Here is a 21,292-nt window from a genome sequence, read left to right on the forward strand (position 1 = left end):
GTCTTTTTTGGCAGTAGATTGTATTGCATGTAATGGTTTGGTATGGAGTTTAGGCAAGATTGGGCTAGAGTAGTTCTCCCTGCTATATTGATAAATCTCATCTTCCAGGATGCAAGTCTAGTTCTCATTTTGTCAATTATAAATTTATAATCCGCCAATTCTGGATTTTTCATTAATATTGGAAAACCTAGATAGGTACCAAATATTTCACTTTTTACATATTGCTAATGTTTTGATAATGCCGGGAGAGCAATTTTTTGAGAAGAGGATTTTTGACTTAGTGCTTTTTATGCTCTGGCCTGACAGGGAACAAAAGTAATCAAGGCCTATTTTAATGGCTTGACATGATTTGTTATTGGCTTTGGCCATTAGTGTCAATTTATCAACAAAACATAAATGGGAGAAACTAGGACTTTTTCTTTCTATAGTTATAGGATTCCCATTACAGGTATCAACTTGGTGGTCAATACATCTAGACAACATTTATAGACATAGGATAAAGATGTAGGGTGATATAGGATCCCCTTGTCTAATCCCCTACTTGGCTCAAAATATTTTGTAATGGAGCCATTAACAAGAATTGCAATAGAGTTTGATGAGATACAACTAAGAAGGAGTTTTGAGAATTTAGGTAGAAAACTAAAGTATGTAAGGGTGCGGTAGACAAAGGACCATTCTATACGATCGAAGGCCTTTTCTAAGTTTAATTTTAAGACCATGTGGCCTTATACGATTGAAGGCCTTTTCTAAGTTTAATTTTAAGACCATGTGGCCTTGTTTGCCTTTTATTCCTCTTAAATTTGAAATTAATTCTTGAATAGTAATAGCATTATTCGAGGCTCTTCTATTTTTCATGAAGCTAGCTTGGAAAGGACTAATGATTTGTTCTAAGAATGGTTTGAGACGATTTACAAGAATTTTAGTAATTGTTTTGTAAATAGTGTTACAAAGCCCAATCGGTCTAAAATTCTTAATATTATTAGCATTAGGCATTGTGGGGATGAGGCAGAGATATGTTTTATTTAAGTCACTAGGAATTGCTTGCCTTTTAAAATATCGTGACAAAGATTCACAATAGATTGACCTATGATGTCCCAGTATCTTTCATAGAAAAAAGAGTGAAGTCCATCTGGCCCCGGGGCTTTGAAGGAAAAGATAGCCTTCTTAATTTCACTGTCTAGGAGTGGGTTGTCTTGTGAGTTGAGATCACTTTTGGGATGACTAGATTGATTTACTTTTAAATCACTCCAATTAGTAGATGAGTGGGAAGTGTAAATATTTTTTTAAAGAAGTTCAATACGTGGAACATAACGACTGATGGTCGTTTATACAATTTCTAGCATCATCTTTGAAGTAAGTAATTTTATTTCTTCTTCTTCTTCTTCTTCTTCTTCTTCTTCTTCTTCTTCTTCTTCTTCTTCTTCTTCTTCTTCTTCTATTCGAGGCAGAATATGAAAAAATTTCGTATTTGCATCCCCTTCATTTAGCCACATTATTCTAAATCTCAATTTCCAGTAATCCTCCTTTATCTTAAGGATGTCATTGTATTCTTTTCTAAGGTCACATTCTAATGTTTGAAGGAAGATACTATGAGCATAGTTTCTGGAATTTTGTATGCCTTGGAGCCTTGCTAATATTTTTCTTTTCTTACCCATCATATCACCAAAGGTCTTATCTCTCCATGGCTTAATGCTTTCTATAAAATTTTTACTAGCACAACAATAGTCAGCACCAAGCCAATTATTTCTAATAAGAGATGTGAATTCCGGATGTCTACACCAATAAGTCTCTAAGCAGAAGGGTTGAGAATGGCCTTGTCTATTTCTAGGAATTAGTTCTAGTAAGATGAGATTATGGTCGGAATAAGTTTTTGGCAGGTGAATTATAGAGCAATTAGGAAATAATTCACACCATTCTTTATTACCTAAGACTTTGTTTAATCTTACTTTAATGAGCCCTTTATTTCTATGTCTATGATTTGACCATGTATATTTACACCTCTGTAGCCCATATCCCTAAGGTTACACTTACTAATTTTAGATAGTAAAAAATCTGCCTCATTGTTATTTATAGGTCTCCCCCCATGTTTTTCGTTTGAGCCTAAGATGTCATTAAAGTCACCTCCTAACATCCAAGGGCCTTTGTAATTGTTATAAATATTTTCTAGATTTTCCCACATAATACTCCTATGTTGATAGTTAGAACTAGCATAAATAGAAGAAATAACCAAGTTTTACGTATAGGAAGTACCTCCATTGTTGCATGAATCTCTTGGTTCCTACTGGTGAAGTTATGGACAGTGACCGCTTCATGATTCCACATAACGACCATGCCACCTGATTGACCCTCTGCTGGTACCTCTATCAGCTCCGAGAAACCAAAATCTTCAAGCATTTGCTCATGGTTTACCATCCTAGTTTCTAGTAAAGTCACCATGCATGGCCTGTGAGTGTCTATCATTTCTTTAAGATTTCTTTTGAAGTTATAATTATCCCCACCCCCCCTAACATTCCAGATGATGAAGTTAGTTAGGCGATTCATTGATTGATTTAGGTTCATGTTTGCTGGTTCCCCATTCTCCCTCACCCCTCCCAGAAAGACGTGGTTCCTTCTTAGAGATGGTACTAGAATCATGGCCCCTGTTGCCCACTGTTGGATCCTGGGGTGGCTTGATATCCATCGAGCACTTGTAAAGTGCTAGGGGGAAGTTGAGCACATGCCTCTTTTCTTGCATCTCCGTGAAGAGATACACTTTTACCCCGTCTAGGTTTGAGAAGTCTAGGACTTGCTCTGAGCCTAGGTTGATGTGTTCTTCTATCTCCTCCTCCATTACTGCCTCTGCCTGACTTGGTTCTTGCATTGCATGGGGTTGTGGTGGTGGTGCATGTGGGTTCACTTGGTTGATTGGTTGTTCCTGTGCCTACTGGGTGGTCTCCCAAGGCATGAAGATGGAGTTCAGGTGGGTTAGCATTTCTGATGGGAAGAATGAAATGTTTGGGAGGATATTCTCTGGTTGAATTGGGTTGAAATGTGGTGGAATGTTCCACCGATTCCTCATTGCATGCACTAGGTTTGGATTCAACGACGGTGCTAGTGGATGTAGGATGTTGTTGAGCCAAACTTGGTTCAAGTTATTGCTTATTGCAATCCTCATTCCCTCGGTTATTAGTTGTGCTATGTATTGAGTATTTTGGAGGATACTATGGACTCCTGACCATTGACTTGGATACTGAATGAGACTGCAAGTCCCATTAGACCCATTTCTATCCATGAGAGGGGTTGATAGTCTTGAGCCTGAGGGGGTTGGACAAAGATGATTTGAGGATTTTCTGAGTGTGGAGGGAATGGAGGTAAGTTTTCCATCGTTTGAACTCTGTGTTGCCTCAGAATTTGGATGAGTTTGTGTCTCCTTCTTAGGGTAGATGGGATTCTTGACATTTTGAGAAGACTGTTGGTTATTTAAGGAGTAACTAGCAGGTGTGGGATTAGGGTTATCAGTGGGGAGGGTGTGATTGGTGGCTGGGGTAATGGTTAGGATTTTATTTTGCATGGCCTCTGAGTGGCCAATACTTAAATTTATAGGGATATAATCCATGGGTGTAGTATCCTTACTGTGCTCAAGTGAAGAAGCCATTTGTTCATCCTTGAGTTCTATAATGTACATTTGGCCAACATGCTTTGGGGGGGGGGGGGGTAGCATTTTCATATCTTTGGGATAGATTTTTACTTGTAGAATCGATTATAAGGTGATTAGTACTAAGCTTTTGTGTTATTGGTTGGTATGCCATGTAGAATTTGTATTATTGGAGGGGAAAATATCATCATTAGAGTTGTCTAATTGCATGTCATAATTATCATTAGTTGTAGTGGTAGACACGTAAGAGTCTACTAATACCATGTCATTAGCTTGAGAATCCAAGTGTCTCTTTGCATGCATATTTTTTGGATAATTTTTATTTTTATTATTGGTGGTTTTGTTCAAAACCATGCTCATGATCTAAGAGTGAGAAGTTGTTTTGGAGTGGTATGGTGATTTTGTCCAAGCTCATTCTACGCGGAGTTTTTCTACCATTGTTAACTGAATTTTGAGTAGATTCTAACGCTTCGTATTGTAAGATTTGAGTATCTATGTACTTACACGTATTGGCATTGAATTATTTTACCGAGATACTGGGCCGTCAAGCTTCTCCCTTGGAATGATGTTGTTTGTTGGACTATTTTTTGAAATCTACTTTTTGCCTTTGTTGAAAGAAACAGTTTTCCATTCACCTTCTTGATTTCTCACTTTTGAATTTGATTGATCATTGCCTGGGTAGGGGTTTTCTTTGGTATCTTTTTGAAAGTAAATACATTGAGCAACTGTACGTATGACCCAATCGTCCGCAATTTTTGCATAGAAGATTTTCCCCTTCATAGTGTATATATTATTTGTGGTTACCGATATAGATGAAGGGTTGTACCGAAACCTCCAATGGAATCTCTAAACAAAGTCTAGCATAACGACCCCTTATTATTGTTGATGTGCATGCATCAATTTTCAGTAATCGTCCAATGAAATTACTAATCCTTTCCAAAATTTCCCCGTCATAAAACTCCATTGGTAGTTGTGGTAGCCTAATCAATATTGCTGAGGTTGTCAATTTTTCTTTTGTAGCCACAAAATTAGGTTTTCATTTGGCAACTGAAAGGTAGTGGCCATTGATGAACCATGGGGCTTGGTGAAGAGCTTTCTCCATGTTTTCTTTTCTTTTGAATTTGATTATGAAATAATTTTTCCCTAGGTCAATCAATAAAAATTCTTCCGTTGGGCGCCAAAGCTCTTGAATTTTCTTCTTTAAGTATTGATGTAGTATTCGTTTACCAAAGAGTCTAACAATGATTGAGCGCTTCCATGACTCATAAATTTTTTGTTTATCCTCTTTAAGTGTGATCAGTCTAATGCCTCGTGTGGAAGAGCTCATTAATTTGTCCAGTGATTCCTCTTCCTCTGGGACAAGCTCTGACAGCTCAATATTAGCATTTGGAGCAAAGTTCATAGGGTCTGAGGATATTAGCATATCCATGAACGACGCTTTGTTCTCTACACCACATTGTTTTTGTGTTGGTTGATCAATGTCAGGTGATTTAGGTGGTATTGTATGTGGAGATTCATAGGATTGAGGGTTCATTCTAGAGAGGAAAAAAAGTTAAAAAGCCAAAGGTCTACTAGGTCACACCTTTAAATACCTTAAAATATTTTTTTTCTCTTGTTTCGGGATATTGTCACATAAAGGACCTTTATTAGTTAAGGTTAAAGCTTTGATTTCTTACATGATTTTCAACCCTCCCCCTTCTAGAAAAGAAAAAAAAGTTAAAAAGATGAAAGCGTGCCAAAAGAAATGAATTAGAGAAAATAAGCCAGCAAGTTTAAGAAGAAACATAGATTTTGTTTTTTGAAATTTGAATTTTAAATAATTTTTTTTTTTGCATATAGAATTACGAATAATAGAAAAAAATAAAACATTTAAATATGTTATTCATAAATATAAAAAAATATTTTTTTTTAAATAAACTAAAAAAAATAATATCATGTGAAATGAAACAGGTGAAACAAATATGATTTATCGTAATTAAGTTACAAACATTTATAAAGCTACATGAAATCAGGGTCGGCTCTAATGTTAAAGGTAATAAGGCTTGTGCCTTACGCCACCAAATTTGGGAGGCCCCATTTTTCTAAAAATAATAAGTTTATAAGTATTTTAAAAAAATATTTAATACTTCGTACAAAAGTAGATTGTCTCATATAAAAGGAAAGAATTTTTTTTAGCTATATAAATAAAGTAACTGTTTGGCTTACTTAAAAATAGGTAGTATGAATATTTAGAGTGTGATTTGACAAAAAAAAATAGTACAAGTAGAATGTACTACGCTAATCTATATCCCCAATCAAATTAAAAAACTTTTTTTTTTCAAATGCTTATATTGCTTATAGAATAATATTATCAGCCCCTATAATAGTTGTCTCAGCAAAAGATTTTTTTTTAATTGAATTAAAATTAATAAAATCTTAGCTAAAATTAATAATGCCTTAAGAAAGATTAAATGAATTGGCTATATTAGTCGAAAAGGAGTTATTTGAAAAAATTAATTAATAAAATATTATTAATAAAATTGATTAATGCAACCATAACTGTCAAAGAAGTAGAATAGCCAAATCAACCCAAAACTCAACGAATCAAAACATGACAAGATTATGCTTCTTGGATGGAACCACAATTCACTCTCCTCCCTTAAATCTCCATCCTTACACAAGAAGCAAAAAACAAACGTATAAATTGTCTTCTTTCTCCTTAACTAACCATAACGAGCTTAGACTGTTAGCTCAAACCCCCTTTTCTCCAATTTTCTCACATACCCATTTCCTTAAACGTATAAGTTTAAGTATTTCAAACTCCCTTTCAGCAATTTACTCAAGAAACCTTTTTTTTCCCTTGCAATTTTAGCCTTTCTTTATTAGTGAAATCTTGTTGAGTATATTAAAGGAAACCTTTTTGGGTGTTGAAGTTTCTGTTCTTGGAAAATTCAGATGAGAATTAAATTCCAGAATAAAGCTCTAGAAATAATAATCTTGGGATCATCATGTACAGTGCTAATTTGACTGGTTTTATATTGGCTGTGGTGTCTAGCGCGTTTATTGGATCAAGTTTCATTATCAAGAAGAAGGGTCTTCAGAAGGCCGGCTCCTCTGGTACTCGGGCCAGTGAGTAATCCATTTTTTCTTGACATTAAAGTATTTTTAGGTCTAATTGTCGAGCAATTTATTGCTTTTTGTTCATTTTGAACTATGTCAATGCTTCTTGTGGTGGATTCCTGGAGCTTTAGTTTTGTTTGAGGAGATAGTATGCTAAAGTTGTTTGGTATACTCTTCTCTCTGTGTGTGTGTGTGTGTGTGTGTGTGTGTGAGTGTGACTGTATTACTTCCAGCTGAGGTTAGGAAGTTACCTTCATTAAAATCATATAGAGGTAGTTGTCACAAAATGCCTACAATCTCTCAACTATGCAGATTAGCTATTAGCTAAGAACATAACACAATTGAAGTAAATGATTTATGTCGATGATGCCAGCTAACTAGGACTAAGGTTGAGAATTTCTAATTTTTGAAAACCCCTAAGTTTCTTAAATAATAAGTAATCTGTATTGTTGAAATGAAATGGGCCCAAATATATAAAAAATGGATATAGAGTATTCACTATAGAGGCCTCATATAGCTGACACCAACTATTGTAGGATTGAGTCAACATTTGTCGATGGATTGACTGATTTTTCTAACCTTCTTACTGCATTACCATTGGCCAAGAGGCAGAGTGATCAAAGTTTACGGGTATTAGATGTTGTTCTAGACTGATGGAACGGGAGATTATTCTTGGTGGCTATATTGTTGTTTGTGGCAACAGGCTGATGATGTTGAGGGGTTCTTTATGCTGGTACAGTGGTACCTGCTTGTCAGATATCCTCATTTTAGTTTTGTGGGTGAATCACATGTTTTGCACCCGATGCTATAGGTATTCGACTGTAAAATAAGATCAGTAGGGTAATGCTTGCAGCAAGTGTAGAGTTACGGTGAGTATCACTTTTACATAATGACTGCTTATTCAAGGTGCTGGATCTTTTCAAAGCAGTTATCTGATTGGGAAAAAAACACACTTTTTCTGAAAAAAAAGGAATGGAATTGGCACTTTGCACATATCATTTAAGCAAGTAGTCTCTAAATGGACTTAGATAAGTATTTGAAAAAGGGTTCATCTACTTCAGAACTCTCGCCTTTCAGCTGCTTTTGAGTATTGGTGGAGGTATCTACGACTAATGACAATGCTTTAGAAATTGGAGTGGCTCAAGCAGCACCTGTTTAAACTTAGCACCTGTAATACTTGGATTGTGCTTGTGGAATGGGGTCAACAATGTAACTCTTCGATGAGTGTGCTTTTTCCCATTATGCTTGTGGTCCATTAAATGGTTGTTCTTGGTCTTCCGAATTGTATGATCTGTCATCTTCTAATATAGGCAGACTGCTCTAGTAGGAAGTACTACTTATGTATATTATGGAACAAGAAATGAGCTAAAGGCATAATATGTGAATCTTGACTTTAAGAGCTGAAAATGATCAGTGTGATGGATGTAATAGATCATACTTCACTGTAACAAGCTGTTTTTCCTTAAAGCTGTAATTTATCAGCTTCCACATTACAAATAGATACATCATGCACATCATTTGTAAAATTTATACATTGAAGATGCTTGTTCGTATCAACATTAAATAGAAGTTAATTTAAAAGCTGATAAGCTGATTCAAGGGGATGCGCCATGGTGTATGTTATTTGCTAATTGATGAGACGAGGGTCGGTGTTAACGAGAGATTGGAGGTTTGGAGACAGACCCTTGAGTCTAAGGGTTTCAAATTGAGCAGGTCTAAGACAGAGTACCTGGAGTGCAAGTTTAGCGCTGAGTCGAGGGAAGTAGGCAGGGACGTGAGGCTTGGATCACAAGTCATCCCCAAGAGAGATAGCTTCAAGTATCTTGGGTCGATGATCCAGGGGGGCGGAGAGATCAACGAGGACGTCACTCACCGTATAGGGGCGGGCTGGATGAATGGAGGCTTGCATCTGGAGTCTTGTGTGACAAGAAAGTGCCGCCGATACTCAAAGGTAAGTTTTATAGAGCTGTGGTTAGACCGGCCATGTTGTATGGGGCAGAGTGTTGGCCGGTTAAGAACTCCCATATCCAGAGGATGAAGGTAGCAGAGATGAGGATGCTGAGGTGGATGTGCGGGCACACTAGGATAGACAAGATTAGGAATGAAGATATTCGGAAGAAGGTGGGCGTGGCCCCTGTGGATGACAAGATGCGGGAAGCGAGGCTCAGATGGTTCGGGCATGTGCGGAGGAGAAGCCTTGATGCTCCGGTGAGGAGGTGTGAGCGGTTGGCCGTGGTGGGTACGAGAAGAGGTAGAGGGAGGCCTAAGAAGTATTGGGGAGAGTTGATCAGGCAGGACATGGTACGACTGCAGATTTCTGAGGACATGGCCCTTGATAGGAAGGCTTGGAGGTCAAGCATTAGGGTTGTATGTTAGGGGGTAGTAGAGCTTTGCTTACTTCATACCGGGGGTGAGGTGGGGTTGGATTAGGGTTGATCTTAGATAACTTGCAGTTTATGTTGAATCCACACTATCCTTGCTGTGTATCTTAGCCCCGGGTCTTAGTTACTGGTTACTGTTATTGCATGTCATTTATCTTTTGGTTGTTATGCTTCTGTTACTATTACGGTTTCTACTGGAGTTACTAATGAATTGTCTCCTTCTTTTTTCTTTTTTCTGAGCCGAGGGTCTATCGGAAACAGCCTCTCTGCCCTATCGGGGTAGGGGTAAGGTCTGCGTACACATTACCCTCCCCAAACCCCACTGTGTGGGATTTTACTGGGTAGTTGTTGTTGTTGTTGTTGCTCTGTCTATTTGAGAATGAGATGTTTGTTTCTTGCTGAAGGCTGGGGCGGATATGGTTATCTACGGGAGCCTCTTTGGTGGATTGGGATGATTATTAGTGAGTCTTGAATTACTCCTTGTTTTCAGAGAATATGTCCTGAATTTGTCATACTAATATTGTGCGCAACATGCACCATAATCCTTGCAGTGATTGTTGGAGAATTTGCAAATTTCGTGGCTTATATTTATGCGCCAGCAGTTCTTGTGACACCACTTGGAGCTTTAAGTATAATTGTTAGGTAAATCTGGGACTCGACTTTATTATTTTCTGGACAATTGCTTATTCGATTTTCTTCCATATAATTTGGTGCTTTGCTGCAGTGCTGTTCTAGCACATTTCTTACTGAAGGAAAAATTGAAGAAACTGGGAGTATTAGGATGTGTTTTATGTATAGTAGGTTCTACTGTCATAGTTCTTCATGCACCTGGTGAACATGATCTTAATTCAGTAGATGAAATATGGGCATTAGCTACACAACCAGGTAAGCATGTGCTGTATTTCCTTGAATATCATTCTGATTTTCTTTGCTGATGTGTAGTTCTTTTTAATGTTGATGTTTCACTCTTTGTTTTGCAGCTTTTCTTTTGTACACTGCCTCAGCAGTTGCAATAACGTTGGTACTAGTTCTGTATTGTGAGCCTCGCTATGGTCAGACAAATATAATGGTCTATATAGGTGTTTGCTCCATCTTTGGGTCCTTAACGGTTAGTGTCTCCATTATACTGTTCTAGATTCCTATAGACTCTGTATTTCTACTCTTAGAATTAAGAAAGAGAACCCTTTTAATAAAAATTAAGAAATGGAAGGAACATCTGTCCACAACTGTGCTTTTGTTTGCAGGGCTGTGCTGGCTGGGTTAACCTTGTTGCTAAAATGTCTATTTGAAGCTAGACGTCTTACGTCTTACCTCTTAAACTTAAATTTATCCAAATTATGCCTTTTCTCCTTGGTGTTGGAATACCATAATTTGGCCACTTGGTTAAAGTATACATAATCTTGTCACTTGGTTTAGAATAAAGTCTACTTGTAAGTTAGAGATAATATATTTTTTTTTGTTAGAGATAAGTTTAATCAGTCACAGCTTGTTAATTCGAGGTAGAGTTAGTCTTAAGAGTTTTAACCCGTTCATAATTAACTATCTTATGATTAGCACTTTCATGCATTTTGTTTAAGAGACTTGATAACTAACACTTTATGAACTGATCCCTTTGTTATTCTTCTAACTCATTTCTCCCCTTTCCCTCTATTCTTCTCCCCTTTCTGTTCCTCCCTTTTGGTGCCAATAACCCAAGTCAATTCGCCAGGTGATCTGCCAGTGAGATACACACAAAATACATGTAGGATCAACCATTATACTTGCCAACCATTGATGAAATGACCGGATTAACGAACTATCAATGTTGGTATTAGATTGCACTTCTCATTTCTAGTCCATATTTTTTAGGTAAAATACTCATTCGCCTACCCTTTACGAATAGCATCTATGTTGCTCGGACTCTCCGAAAATATCGCCGGGTGCGTGTCGGATTCTCCAAAAGCAGTGTATTTTTGGAGAATCCGACACTGGTGCGGCAGTATTTTGGAGAGTCCGCGTAACATAGAATAGCATAATCTTCAATATTCAACCTACATTTTTTCATCATTCAAATGCCATAGTAAGGCATGATTTTCAATCTTTTCATCTCTCGTGAAAGTTGGAAACATTAATTTCGTAAACTAATCCACTCTGAGTTGGTTGTTTGCAACAAAATCTTACTCATGGAAGGATCATCCCCTGATGCTTCCAGTAAGGATATGTTCCATTTTGTAAATTTGGGTCTTTCGGAGTGGTACCAACTGCTCACTCGTTTTGAATTCAGTATTCTTCAACCAGAGGAAAATGATGAAACTCAATAAAAAGATTGCAATATCATTATCTTTTATGTTTAGTTATTCTTTTAAATTTCAAAACAGAATAAAGATAACCTTATTGTTTATGAAGCTTAGCTCTTTATGGTCTGAATTGTCTCTAACTAATAGTCGTATCTATTAGTTAGTGATAATCATATCTATTAGTTTTATTTACTCTTACTTGTTAGTTTGAGATATAATTAGTTTAATTATCTTTAAAAAATATTGAATAACACTTCACTTGATGAGTAACAATTTATGATTGATTCCTCTCTTGTTCTTCTCTCATTTCTCTTACTTCTTCTGTCCTTCTCCCTTCTCCTTTCTGGTGCTAAATCAGGTGGTCTATTTAAAATGGAGAGAAAAGGCATGACATAATAACAACAGGTCCAGTCCACATCATCGCAATTTACCTACATTTAAGTATTTATTATTCATTGAGCTAATATTGCAGCCCCACTATGCAAAACTGTGTAACTTAGATAGAATGCTTGTATCTCCAATGAAACCGGATAAAATTTATCCTCATGAAAAGTAAAGAAACAAAAGGTTTAGCATTACTGATCCTTCTCAGCTTCTCAGAAGTACAATTGATAAAAACTGCATGTAGCATTCTTTTTAAGCTCGTTTGTTGCTCTATTGTAGGTTATGAGCATCAAAGCTATCGGTATAGCAATAAAGCTTACATTGGAGGGTTCAAGCCAAGTTGCACATCTTCAAACTTGGGTGTTTGTGATGGTTGCTGTTACATGTATAATTACTCAACTAAATTACTTAAATAAGGTAGACTTCTACTTTCCATTGTAATATCTAATTATAGTTGAAGTATGAGAGTGAGGTTGTGATGGAAAACAGTAATGGATTGACACTCATTGAAGTTGTTCAAATTCATGGGCTAATATTTACAAGGATTACTGTGGAAAGTACATGGCATTGCATTTCGGGCTAAGCTTGGCTTAGACTTGTAACATAAAATGCCTGAATTTGGCTCTTGCAGGCACTGGACACATTTAACACAGCTGTGGTTTCTCCAATATATTATGCCATGTTCACATCGCTTACAATTTTAGCCAGTGCGATAATGTTTAAGGTATTTCTGAAAGTGAATGTTTGGGATGCATGGGGAAAATTGCTCGTTTTTGTTTCTAATATCATTCTCTTTTTTCGTGATGTTTCAGGATTGGTCTGGTCAGAGTGCTAGCGACATAGTTTCAGTGCTTTGTGGCTTTTTAACTGTGCTCTCAGGTACTATGGTTCTTCATAGTACAAGAGATCCGGCTCCTCCTCCTAATACAGGTATTTACATGGTTTAGAGTGTGATAGTCTGTTGATGTGCTGAGAAAATTTTATCTGCCTTTTTATTCTTGTGTGTGATACAGTGCAACAAATTGTACATACCGGTTCTCGTATAATAGGCGTGGACAAACTTGTCTCCGATACGAGACTCTTTTATATAAAATGACACTCATTGTTGCTAGGGAGGTCAGAGTACTACTGTAGAATGAATTCATTTGGCTTTTGTTTTGAATAGCCTCTCTTTCAATGGGAAATGGACGTAGTAATTTCTATTTATGAGATGATCTGGAGATGGTACAGCTTGTTTTGGATTGGATGAGTCTGTAGGGTGAAGTATTGGTAGAAGAAGACGAGTTGCCAGATATTGTGAAATTATATATTTCTTCTTTGCTGAAGTTATTGCCACCAAAAGTTAGTTGGTTTTGGCATGTTGTTGAGTAGTTTAAATTTCTTCATTTATTACCTGCAGATATGTACGCGCAACTTTCCCCTCAAATATCATGGTTGGTACATGCCAACGGAGAAATATGGAAGCAGAAAGAGGATGGTTTGCATTCAGAATTTGTTGCAATAATCAGGCAGGATCATTTCAAGTAGGGCCAAAAACGAACTTAAATGAGCGGTTGGAGGCACTTTTCTATAGCTGTTCTTTTTCCATCTAAACGAACTTTATCATGCCAGATTTTGGATCTTCCGATCAGCTTGAGAGAGTTTCGGTTTTTGTTCTCTAGGTCAAATGTCTGATATCTGTTTATTTTTCTTGTCCATTACTAAACTCATGTTTTTGGCCTATGTTTGTAGATTTCTAGGTTTGGTGGGCACCTAGGTATAGTATAGCAGTATATGATGGTAGTATTTAGTCAATAGCATTGATCTGGTCGTGAGCAAGGTAATGGGTGACATTTTTCTGTTGCTTCTCATTGTGTACAACTTGTGAAATGAACATAGAAAGAAGCCAGTGTTCCATTTGTTAACTTCAAGGCATGGAGTTGTACAGGCAATTTCAAATTTCGTAAAGAGCCATAGCGCTTTTTTCTTGAGCCGAGGGTCTATAGGAAACAGCCTCTTTACTCCATCAGGGTAGGGGCAAGGTCTGCGAACTCACTACCCTCTCCAGACCCCTCACCTATGGAATTTTACTGGGTTGTTGTTGTTGTAAAGAGCCATAGTGCAATTATATTAAAAATAGTACTGTACTATTATTTTTATTCTAAATTTACTTTGATTTACTATTTGACTATTAAGCAACAAATGTGAGGAAACAAAAGGAATGACTTATAAGAAGTTACATTTAGTCTTGGTGAGTAACCAGGTCATGACTTGAAAACAGACAGATGTAACAACAAAACCAAAAATATATAGCCAAGATTATTTTATTTTGCTGATAAGTCATAAACAATTAGAGATGTAACTCAATAAAACATTGCACTACTATTGCTTAAGTTTTTATTTATTTGAAACATTTAGACACAATTAAAGTAAAGATAACCTTGTCAAACAACGACAATGACAATTATGCTGCGGTCCCAAACAAATTGGGATCGATTATATGAGTCATCACTTAAGCTCAACCCATATCATCATCGAGTCCATTACTCAAATGGTCACTCAACTACGCTAAATTATCTCCTAAAATCACTTTTCTTTCATTTGTAACGACAAAGTCACTGAACTATGCCTATTGCACTCAGAAGGTCACTCAACTAGATTTTTCAAATTTTGGAGTGTCAAATACCTATTTTACCCTCTAAATTGTAAATATTTATCTTCTTTTTATTTTTTTGAAACTTTTTTATATTATGATTTTCCCTTTTTAATTTACATCATGGACCTATAGAATAAATAAATATTATTTAGAAATTAAAAACATAAAAAGTATTTAAATTTTAGTATTAATTAACATAATAATGAGCATAGTAAACAAATTAGTTAGAATAATTTATTAGTAATAATAATTTTAGTATTAACAACAAAAATTAAAAAATTTATTTACACAATTCAGAATGAGAAATAAATAAAGGTTGTAAAATATATTTTTCATGCACGTTATATAAAAATAATTATTTAAATAAAGATATTTTTCTAATATACATTATATATTCTTGAAATTTATGATCAATTATATTATATATATTCCATGCAGGACTTAATATAGCATATTTTACCCTCTACAAATAGTCCCCCTGCTTTCCGGTGACATAACTTTGTGTCGTCGGAAAGTTGATAGAAACATAGTAATATAATTAAGTATAATTTTCAAGAACATATAATGTATACTATAAAAATATTTTTATTTAAATAATTATTTTTATATCACGTGCGTGGAATATATATTTTACAACCTTTATTTTCTTTTATTCTGAATTGTGTAAATAAATTTTTGAACTTTTGTTCTTAATACTAAAAAGTTTTAAGAAAAATAAAAAGAAGATAAATGTTAATAATTTAGAGGGTAAAATAGGTATTTGCAATTTAAAATTTGAAAAATCTAGTTGAGTGACCTTCTGAGTGCAATAGGCATAGTCCAGTGACTTTGTTGTTACAAACGAAAGAAAAGTGACTTTAGGAAATAATTTGGGATAGTTGAATGACCATTTAAATAATTGACCATAAATTTAACCTTATCGTTTCGTGCCTTCCGTAGTTGAGATGGAGGGTTCAAAACCCATCATTAGCATAGCATTTCCTTCCCCTACCCCTCCTCCCTTCCTTGATGTAATAAAAAAGAGTATAAAACAAAATGGTAACAATATGCTCTAGTCTACAGACATCGACGTTATAATTCACAATCAAAAATACATTTGCGGCCTCTGCTTCAAAATTCTTGAGCGAGAATAAGCTTGATACACGGCCAGATGCCAAGAAGTTACCTCCACAGACATCAACTATTTTCAAAGTCAGTAAGTGTGATTTATCTCCACGAAGGGGTTCAAAATTTTTTTTTTGTAAAAAGTGGGAATTGAACCCATGACCTTATGTAGATTTTAAACCGCCTTGACCACTAAACTACAGTTTTGAATTGTGTTAAGGGTGTTCAAAACCTAATATATAAAAGTAAAAAACAGATTTTGCCTTATATATACAGCGTAATTTTTCGGCGAAGGGTGTTCGGGTGAACACCCTTGCGCCCCCCTAAATCCGCCCCTGCTGGGGTTTGAAGTACCACTACACCAGTATGTAATTCGTTCTATCCTGGAAGGAAATAATCCATAACCTTGGGTACTAGGAGGGCATTAAATACCATAAGAAAACACTGTGAATTCAGTTGGCTCGAATTGGTTTTTCTTATTTCGTTTACATTTCTGTTTATGTTCATTTATATTTTCCAGAATTATTTTATAAATACAGATTACTAACAAGCTTAAGGAATTTAATATATTTTCTGTATTTGTACTCACTATTTCTGGAGAGTAAAACCTGTGTGATTTTGTACTCTATTAAAATCTACGTGATTTTAACATTTGTGTCATTCTTTTACAGAAATGACTAATGATAATGTGAACCAAGCTGTTCCAATGGTGACTGCCAATGCCTCAACAAGCCGAACTACACCGGCAGCATTGGCACCGGCGAAGAAACCCGGAAAATTTTCCGGGATTGATTTCAAGCGCTGGCAGCAAAAGATGTTCTTCTACTTGACTACTCTAAGTCTCCAGAAGTTCATCAAGGAAGATGTTCCTGTGTTGTCCGATGAAACTCCAGAAACTGAACGCTTTCTCGTGATTGAGGCATGGAAGCATTCAGATTTTTTGTGCAAGAATTATATTCTAAGCGGGCTGGAGGATGCTTTGTATAACGTCTACAGTGGTGTGGAAACGTCAAAGGAACTGTGGACTGCGCTTGAAAAGAAATACAAAACCGAAAATGTCGGGTTGAAGAAGTTCGTTGCTGCAAAGTTTTTGGACTACAAAATGGTTAATAGCAAGTCTGTTATTACCCAAGTCCAGGAATTGCAAGTGATTATTCACGATCTCCTTGCTGAAGGTATAAATCAAATTAATATTGATGTTGAAAGTAGTAATCTTAGTATTTTTACTAACAGAAATTTCATTGAAGGTCTTGTCATCAATGAAGCATTCCAACTAGCAGCGATGATTGAGAAGTTGCCTCCTTTGTGGAAGGACTTCAAAAACTACTTGAAACACAAATGCAAGGAGACGTCCCTTGAAGATCTCATTGTTCGGTTGAGAATCGAAGAGGACAATAAAGCTGCGGAAAAGAGAGGCCATGGAAACTCAACAATAATGGGAGCAAATATTGTTGAAGAGAACAAAAAGAGGAAGAAGACTTCTGGACCGAAATACAACCCAAGCAAGAAGCGGTTCAGTGGAAACTGCTACAACTGTGGAAAAACCGGACACAAATCTACGGAGTGTCGTGCTCCGAAGAAAGACAAGAGGAAGGGTCAAGCAAACATGGTTGAAAAGCATGATGATGTTGATGACTTATGTGTCATGCTTTCTGAATGCAACTTGGTGGGCAATCCTAAAGAGTGGTGGATTGATTCTGGAGCCACTCGCCATGTTTGTGCTGTTAGAGAAGCTGTTGCTACTTATGCTCCTGTTGGACCCGATGAGACGATTTTAATGGGAAATGCTGCAAAGGCCAAGATTGAAGGATGTGGGAAGATATTTCTCAAAATGACTTCCGGCAAAGTGGTGACTTTGAACAACGTCCTTCATGTTCCCGAGATTAGGAAGAATTTAGTCTCTACTGGACTTCTTGTTAAGAATGGTTTTAAATGTGTATTTGTATCCGATAAGGTTGTAATAAGTAAGAACGAGATGTTTGTAGGAAAAGGTTACCTCATCGAGGGCCTTTTCAAGCTGAATGTAATGGTTGTTGAAAATAATAATAAAATTTCAGCTTCGTCTTACTTACTTGAGTCAAATGAATTATAGCATATACGTTTGGGTCATGTCAATTATAAAACGTTACGGAAAATGATTAATTTGGAAGTATTGCCTAAGTTTGAATGTGACAAATCAAAATGTCAAGTATGTGTGGAATCTAAGTATGTTAAACATCCTTATAAGTCAGTTGAAAGGAATTCAAATCCTTTAGACTTAATTCACACAGATATTTGTGATATGAAGTCAACACCATCTCGTGGTGGAAAGAAGTATTTCATAACTTTTATTGACGATAGTACTAGATATTGCTATGTTTACTTACTTAATAGTAAAGATGAAGCGATAGACGCATTCAAACAATACAAAAATGAAGTTGAACGCAACTTAACAAGAAAATCAAAATGATAAAAAGTGATAGGGGTGGTGAATATGAATCTCCTTTTGAACAAATATGTCTAGAATATGGGATTATTCATCAAACAACGACCCCTTACAGGATTATTCATCAAACAACGACCCCTTACACGCCCCAATCCAATGGGATTGCAGAAAGAAAGAATCGTTCATTAAAGGAGATGATGAACGCTTTATTGATAAGTTCTGGTTTGCCACAGAACTTGTGGGGGGAAGCCGTTCTTACGGCTAGCCGAATACTAAATCGAGTACCCCATAGCAAAACACAATCCATTCCATATGAAAAATGAAAAGGAAGGAAGCCCAACTTGAATTATTTTAAAGTGTGGGGGTGTTTAGCAAAAGTGCAAGTTTCTAAACCCAAAAGGGTAAAGATAGGACCGAAAACCGTTGATCGTGTTTTCATAGGATATGCGACTAATAGTAAAGCATATCGATTTCTGGTTCATAAATCAGAAAATTCCGACATTCATAATAATACTGTTATAGAATCAGATAATGCTGAGTTCTTTGAAACTATATATCCGTATAAAAAGGAATGTGAGTCGATTGGTGAAGGATCTAAACGACCTCGGGAAGAAACAAAAGAAAGTACACTTAACCAGGAGGATCCAAGACGTAGTAAACGTCAAAGAACATCTACTTCATTTGGACTAGATTTTGTGACTTTCTTATTGGAAAATGAGCCTCAAATATTTAAAGAAGCTATGTCTTCTTCAGAATCATTATTTTGGAAAGAGGCAGTCAATAGTGAAATAGAATCCATACTGAACAACCATACATGGGAATTGGTTGATCTTCCTCCTGGAAATAAACCGTGGGTTCTAAATGGATCTTTAAGAGGAAAATGAAAGATGATGGCACTATTGACAAATTTAAGGCAAGACTTATGGTCAAAGGGTATAGACAACGAGAAGGTCTTGACTATTTCGATACATACTCTCCAGTTACAAGAATTACGTCCATTCGAACGTTAGTAGCGTTAGCTGCAATTTATGGTCTTGAAATTCATCAAATGGATGTTAAGACAGCCTTCTTAAATAGAGAGTTGGAGGAAGAAATTTACATGGAACAACCTGAAGGGTTTGTGGTTCCAGGTAAAGAAAAGAAGGTATGTAGACTTGTTAAGTCCCTTTACGGACTAAAACAAGCACCCAAACAATGGCATGCGAAATTTGACCAAACAATGTTGTCAAATGGTTTTAAAATAAATGAATGTGATAAATGTGTGTACATTAAGAATGTTCCAAATCACATAGTCATTGTTTGCTTATATGTGGATGATATGCTGATAATGAGTAATGACATTGCCAACATAAATGTGACTAAGCGCATGCTAACTGGCAAGTTTGATATGAAAGACTTGGGAGTTGCTGATTTAATTCTGGGAATTAAGATCCATAAGACTTCTCAAGGTCTGGCATTGTCACAATCTCATTATATTAAGACAGTACTTGAAAAATTCAAGCATTTGGGCTTTAAAGTTGCAAAGACTCCAATTGATGTGAATCTTGCATTAGCAAAGAACAAAGGCCAAAGCATATCACAATTGGATTATGCTCGTGTGTTGGGTTGCTTAACGTACATCATGAATTGTACACGACCAGATATAGCTTGTGCTATAAGTAAATTGAGTCGATATACGAGCAATCCAGGTCAATCTCATTGGATGGCCATGAAACGAGTTTTGGGGTATTTAGTACATACCCAGGACTTTGCTTTGCACTACAGTAAATATCCTGCGGTCATTGAGGGATACTGTGATGCAAATTGGATCACCGGATCAACTGATTCCAAGTTCACAAGTGGATATGTATTCACTATTGGTGGATGAGCGGTATCTTGGAAGTCGTCCAAACAAACTTGTATTGCCCGCTCTACAATGGAGGCTGAATTCATAGCTTTAGATAAAGCCGGTGAAGAAGCTAAATGGCTCCGAATTTCTTGGAAGATATTCCATTTTGGCCCAAACCGTTGGCACCAATATGCATACATTGCGATAGTCAAGCGGCAATTGGAAAGGCTTGGAGCGTTATGTATAACGGTAAATCTCGTCATATACGACGACGAAGACATAAAACCGTTAGGAAATTACTCTTTAGAGGAATTATCACGATTGATTATGTAAAGTCAAGTGATAATGTGTCGGATCCACTTACAAAAGGCCTAACTAGAGAGGTAGTTGAGAAATCATCAAGGGGAATGGGACTATGGCCGAGAACAAGTCATAGTGGCGGTAACTCTACCTAGAAGACTGGAGATCCCAAGATCTAGGTTCAAGGAGATCAAACAAAGTCATTAATGACGGTTCAACATTGTCAACTAAACTTTTGGTCCATTCTCGTGATGAGACAATGTTCAGTACCAATGATAAAGCATTAAGGCTTTTTAATGATTTTTAAATTTGATACGGGGTATATCAAATAGTGTATCACGGGATGACACGTATAGGAATCACCTATGTAAGTGTGAAGTGTTAGCCGCTTCAAGGAGAACTTTGGAAGGCCAGTTCTCTACGCACTTATGAAACCAGGCGGTGTTCATGGCTGAAACGAACATAACAATGAGAACCAAAGACAGTTAAGGGTTGGTTGTGTGACTTGTGGTTGTCTAGGTATACACTAAAGTTTGATGGTTCAAAGATATCAAATGTACCGATTGATCGAGTATATCCGACATAAGTTCACTAAGGAAAGTTCAATGGGAAACCTACTTATCCAGATGCGATTAATCCTTGCTTGCGAATCGCACAATTTTTCATGCATATTTCCGTGATATAGCTATTCCCCGTTCGTGTGGGGGATTGTTGGGTTTTATGTATTTAATTATATTAAATACTTAAAAGAGGGTGAATGGGAAATGGAGGGAATTGAAATTTTTGAGTGAAATTTTAAGTTTCCCCACATGGCAAAGGGATATTGTCCCATATTGGAAGAGGAAAAGGTTTTTGATGGGTATATAAGCAATTGCTCTTCTTCTAGCTCATAAAGAGTTGAGAAGAAGGCAAGCCTCGCACCGTCGTCGTCGTCGCTGGCTCGCTCGCTCGGCTCGACTCGGATTCGGATTCGGATTTGGTCAAATGATCAATCGATTGATTAATTTTTGGACCAAATTTATTTGTTAATAGTAAAATATTAACGGAAATGTTATAAAATACTTGCTTGCGAATCACACAGTTTTTCATGCTTGTTTCCGTGATATAGCCATTCCCCATTCATATGGGGGATTGTTGGGTTTATGTATTTAATTATATTAAATACTTTAAAGAGGGTGAATGGGAAATGGAGGGAAATGAAAGTTTTGAGTGGAATTTTAAGTTTC

General features: G+C 36.4%; 1 protein-coding gene across 2 annotated transcripts; it reads left to right on the forward strand.

The window, feature by feature from the left end:
• Positions 1 to 6,185: 6,185 nt before the first annotated feature.
• Positions 6,186 to 13,744, forward strand: LOC109208702 (probable magnesium transporter NIPA6). 2 transcript variants are annotated; one of them, XM_019371845.1, is made up of 9 exons: positions 6,186 to 6,742; positions 9,519 to 9,575; positions 9,666 to 9,756; positions 9,839 to 9,999; positions 10,095 to 10,222; positions 12,054 to 12,191; positions 12,406 to 12,498; positions 12,587 to 12,704; positions 13,174 to 13,744. In XM_019371845.1, the coding sequence occupies exons 1-9, from the start codon at positions 6,622 to 6,624 to the stop codon at positions 13,299 to 13,301; spliced, it is 1,035 nt and encodes a 344-aa protein (XP_019227390.1). In that variant the 5' UTR covers positions 6,186 to 6,621; the 3' UTR covers positions 13,302 to 13,744. The 2 variants fall into 2 exon arrangements, with proteins under 2 accessions (XP_019227390.1, XP_019227391.1); XM_019371846.1 differs by lacking the exon at positions 9,519 to 9,575 and having other exon boundaries at positions 6,218 to 6,742.
• Positions 13,745 to 21,292: the final 7,548 nt, after the last annotated feature.

Source organism: Nicotiana attenuata, unplaced genomic scaffold (assembly GCF_001879085.1).
Source record: "Nicotiana attenuata strain UT unplaced genomic scaffold, NIATTr2, whole genome shotgun sequence".
In the NCBI taxonomy this organism is placed as follows: domain Eukaryota; kingdom Viridiplantae; phylum Streptophyta; class Magnoliopsida; order Solanales; family Solanaceae; genus Nicotiana; species Nicotiana attenuata.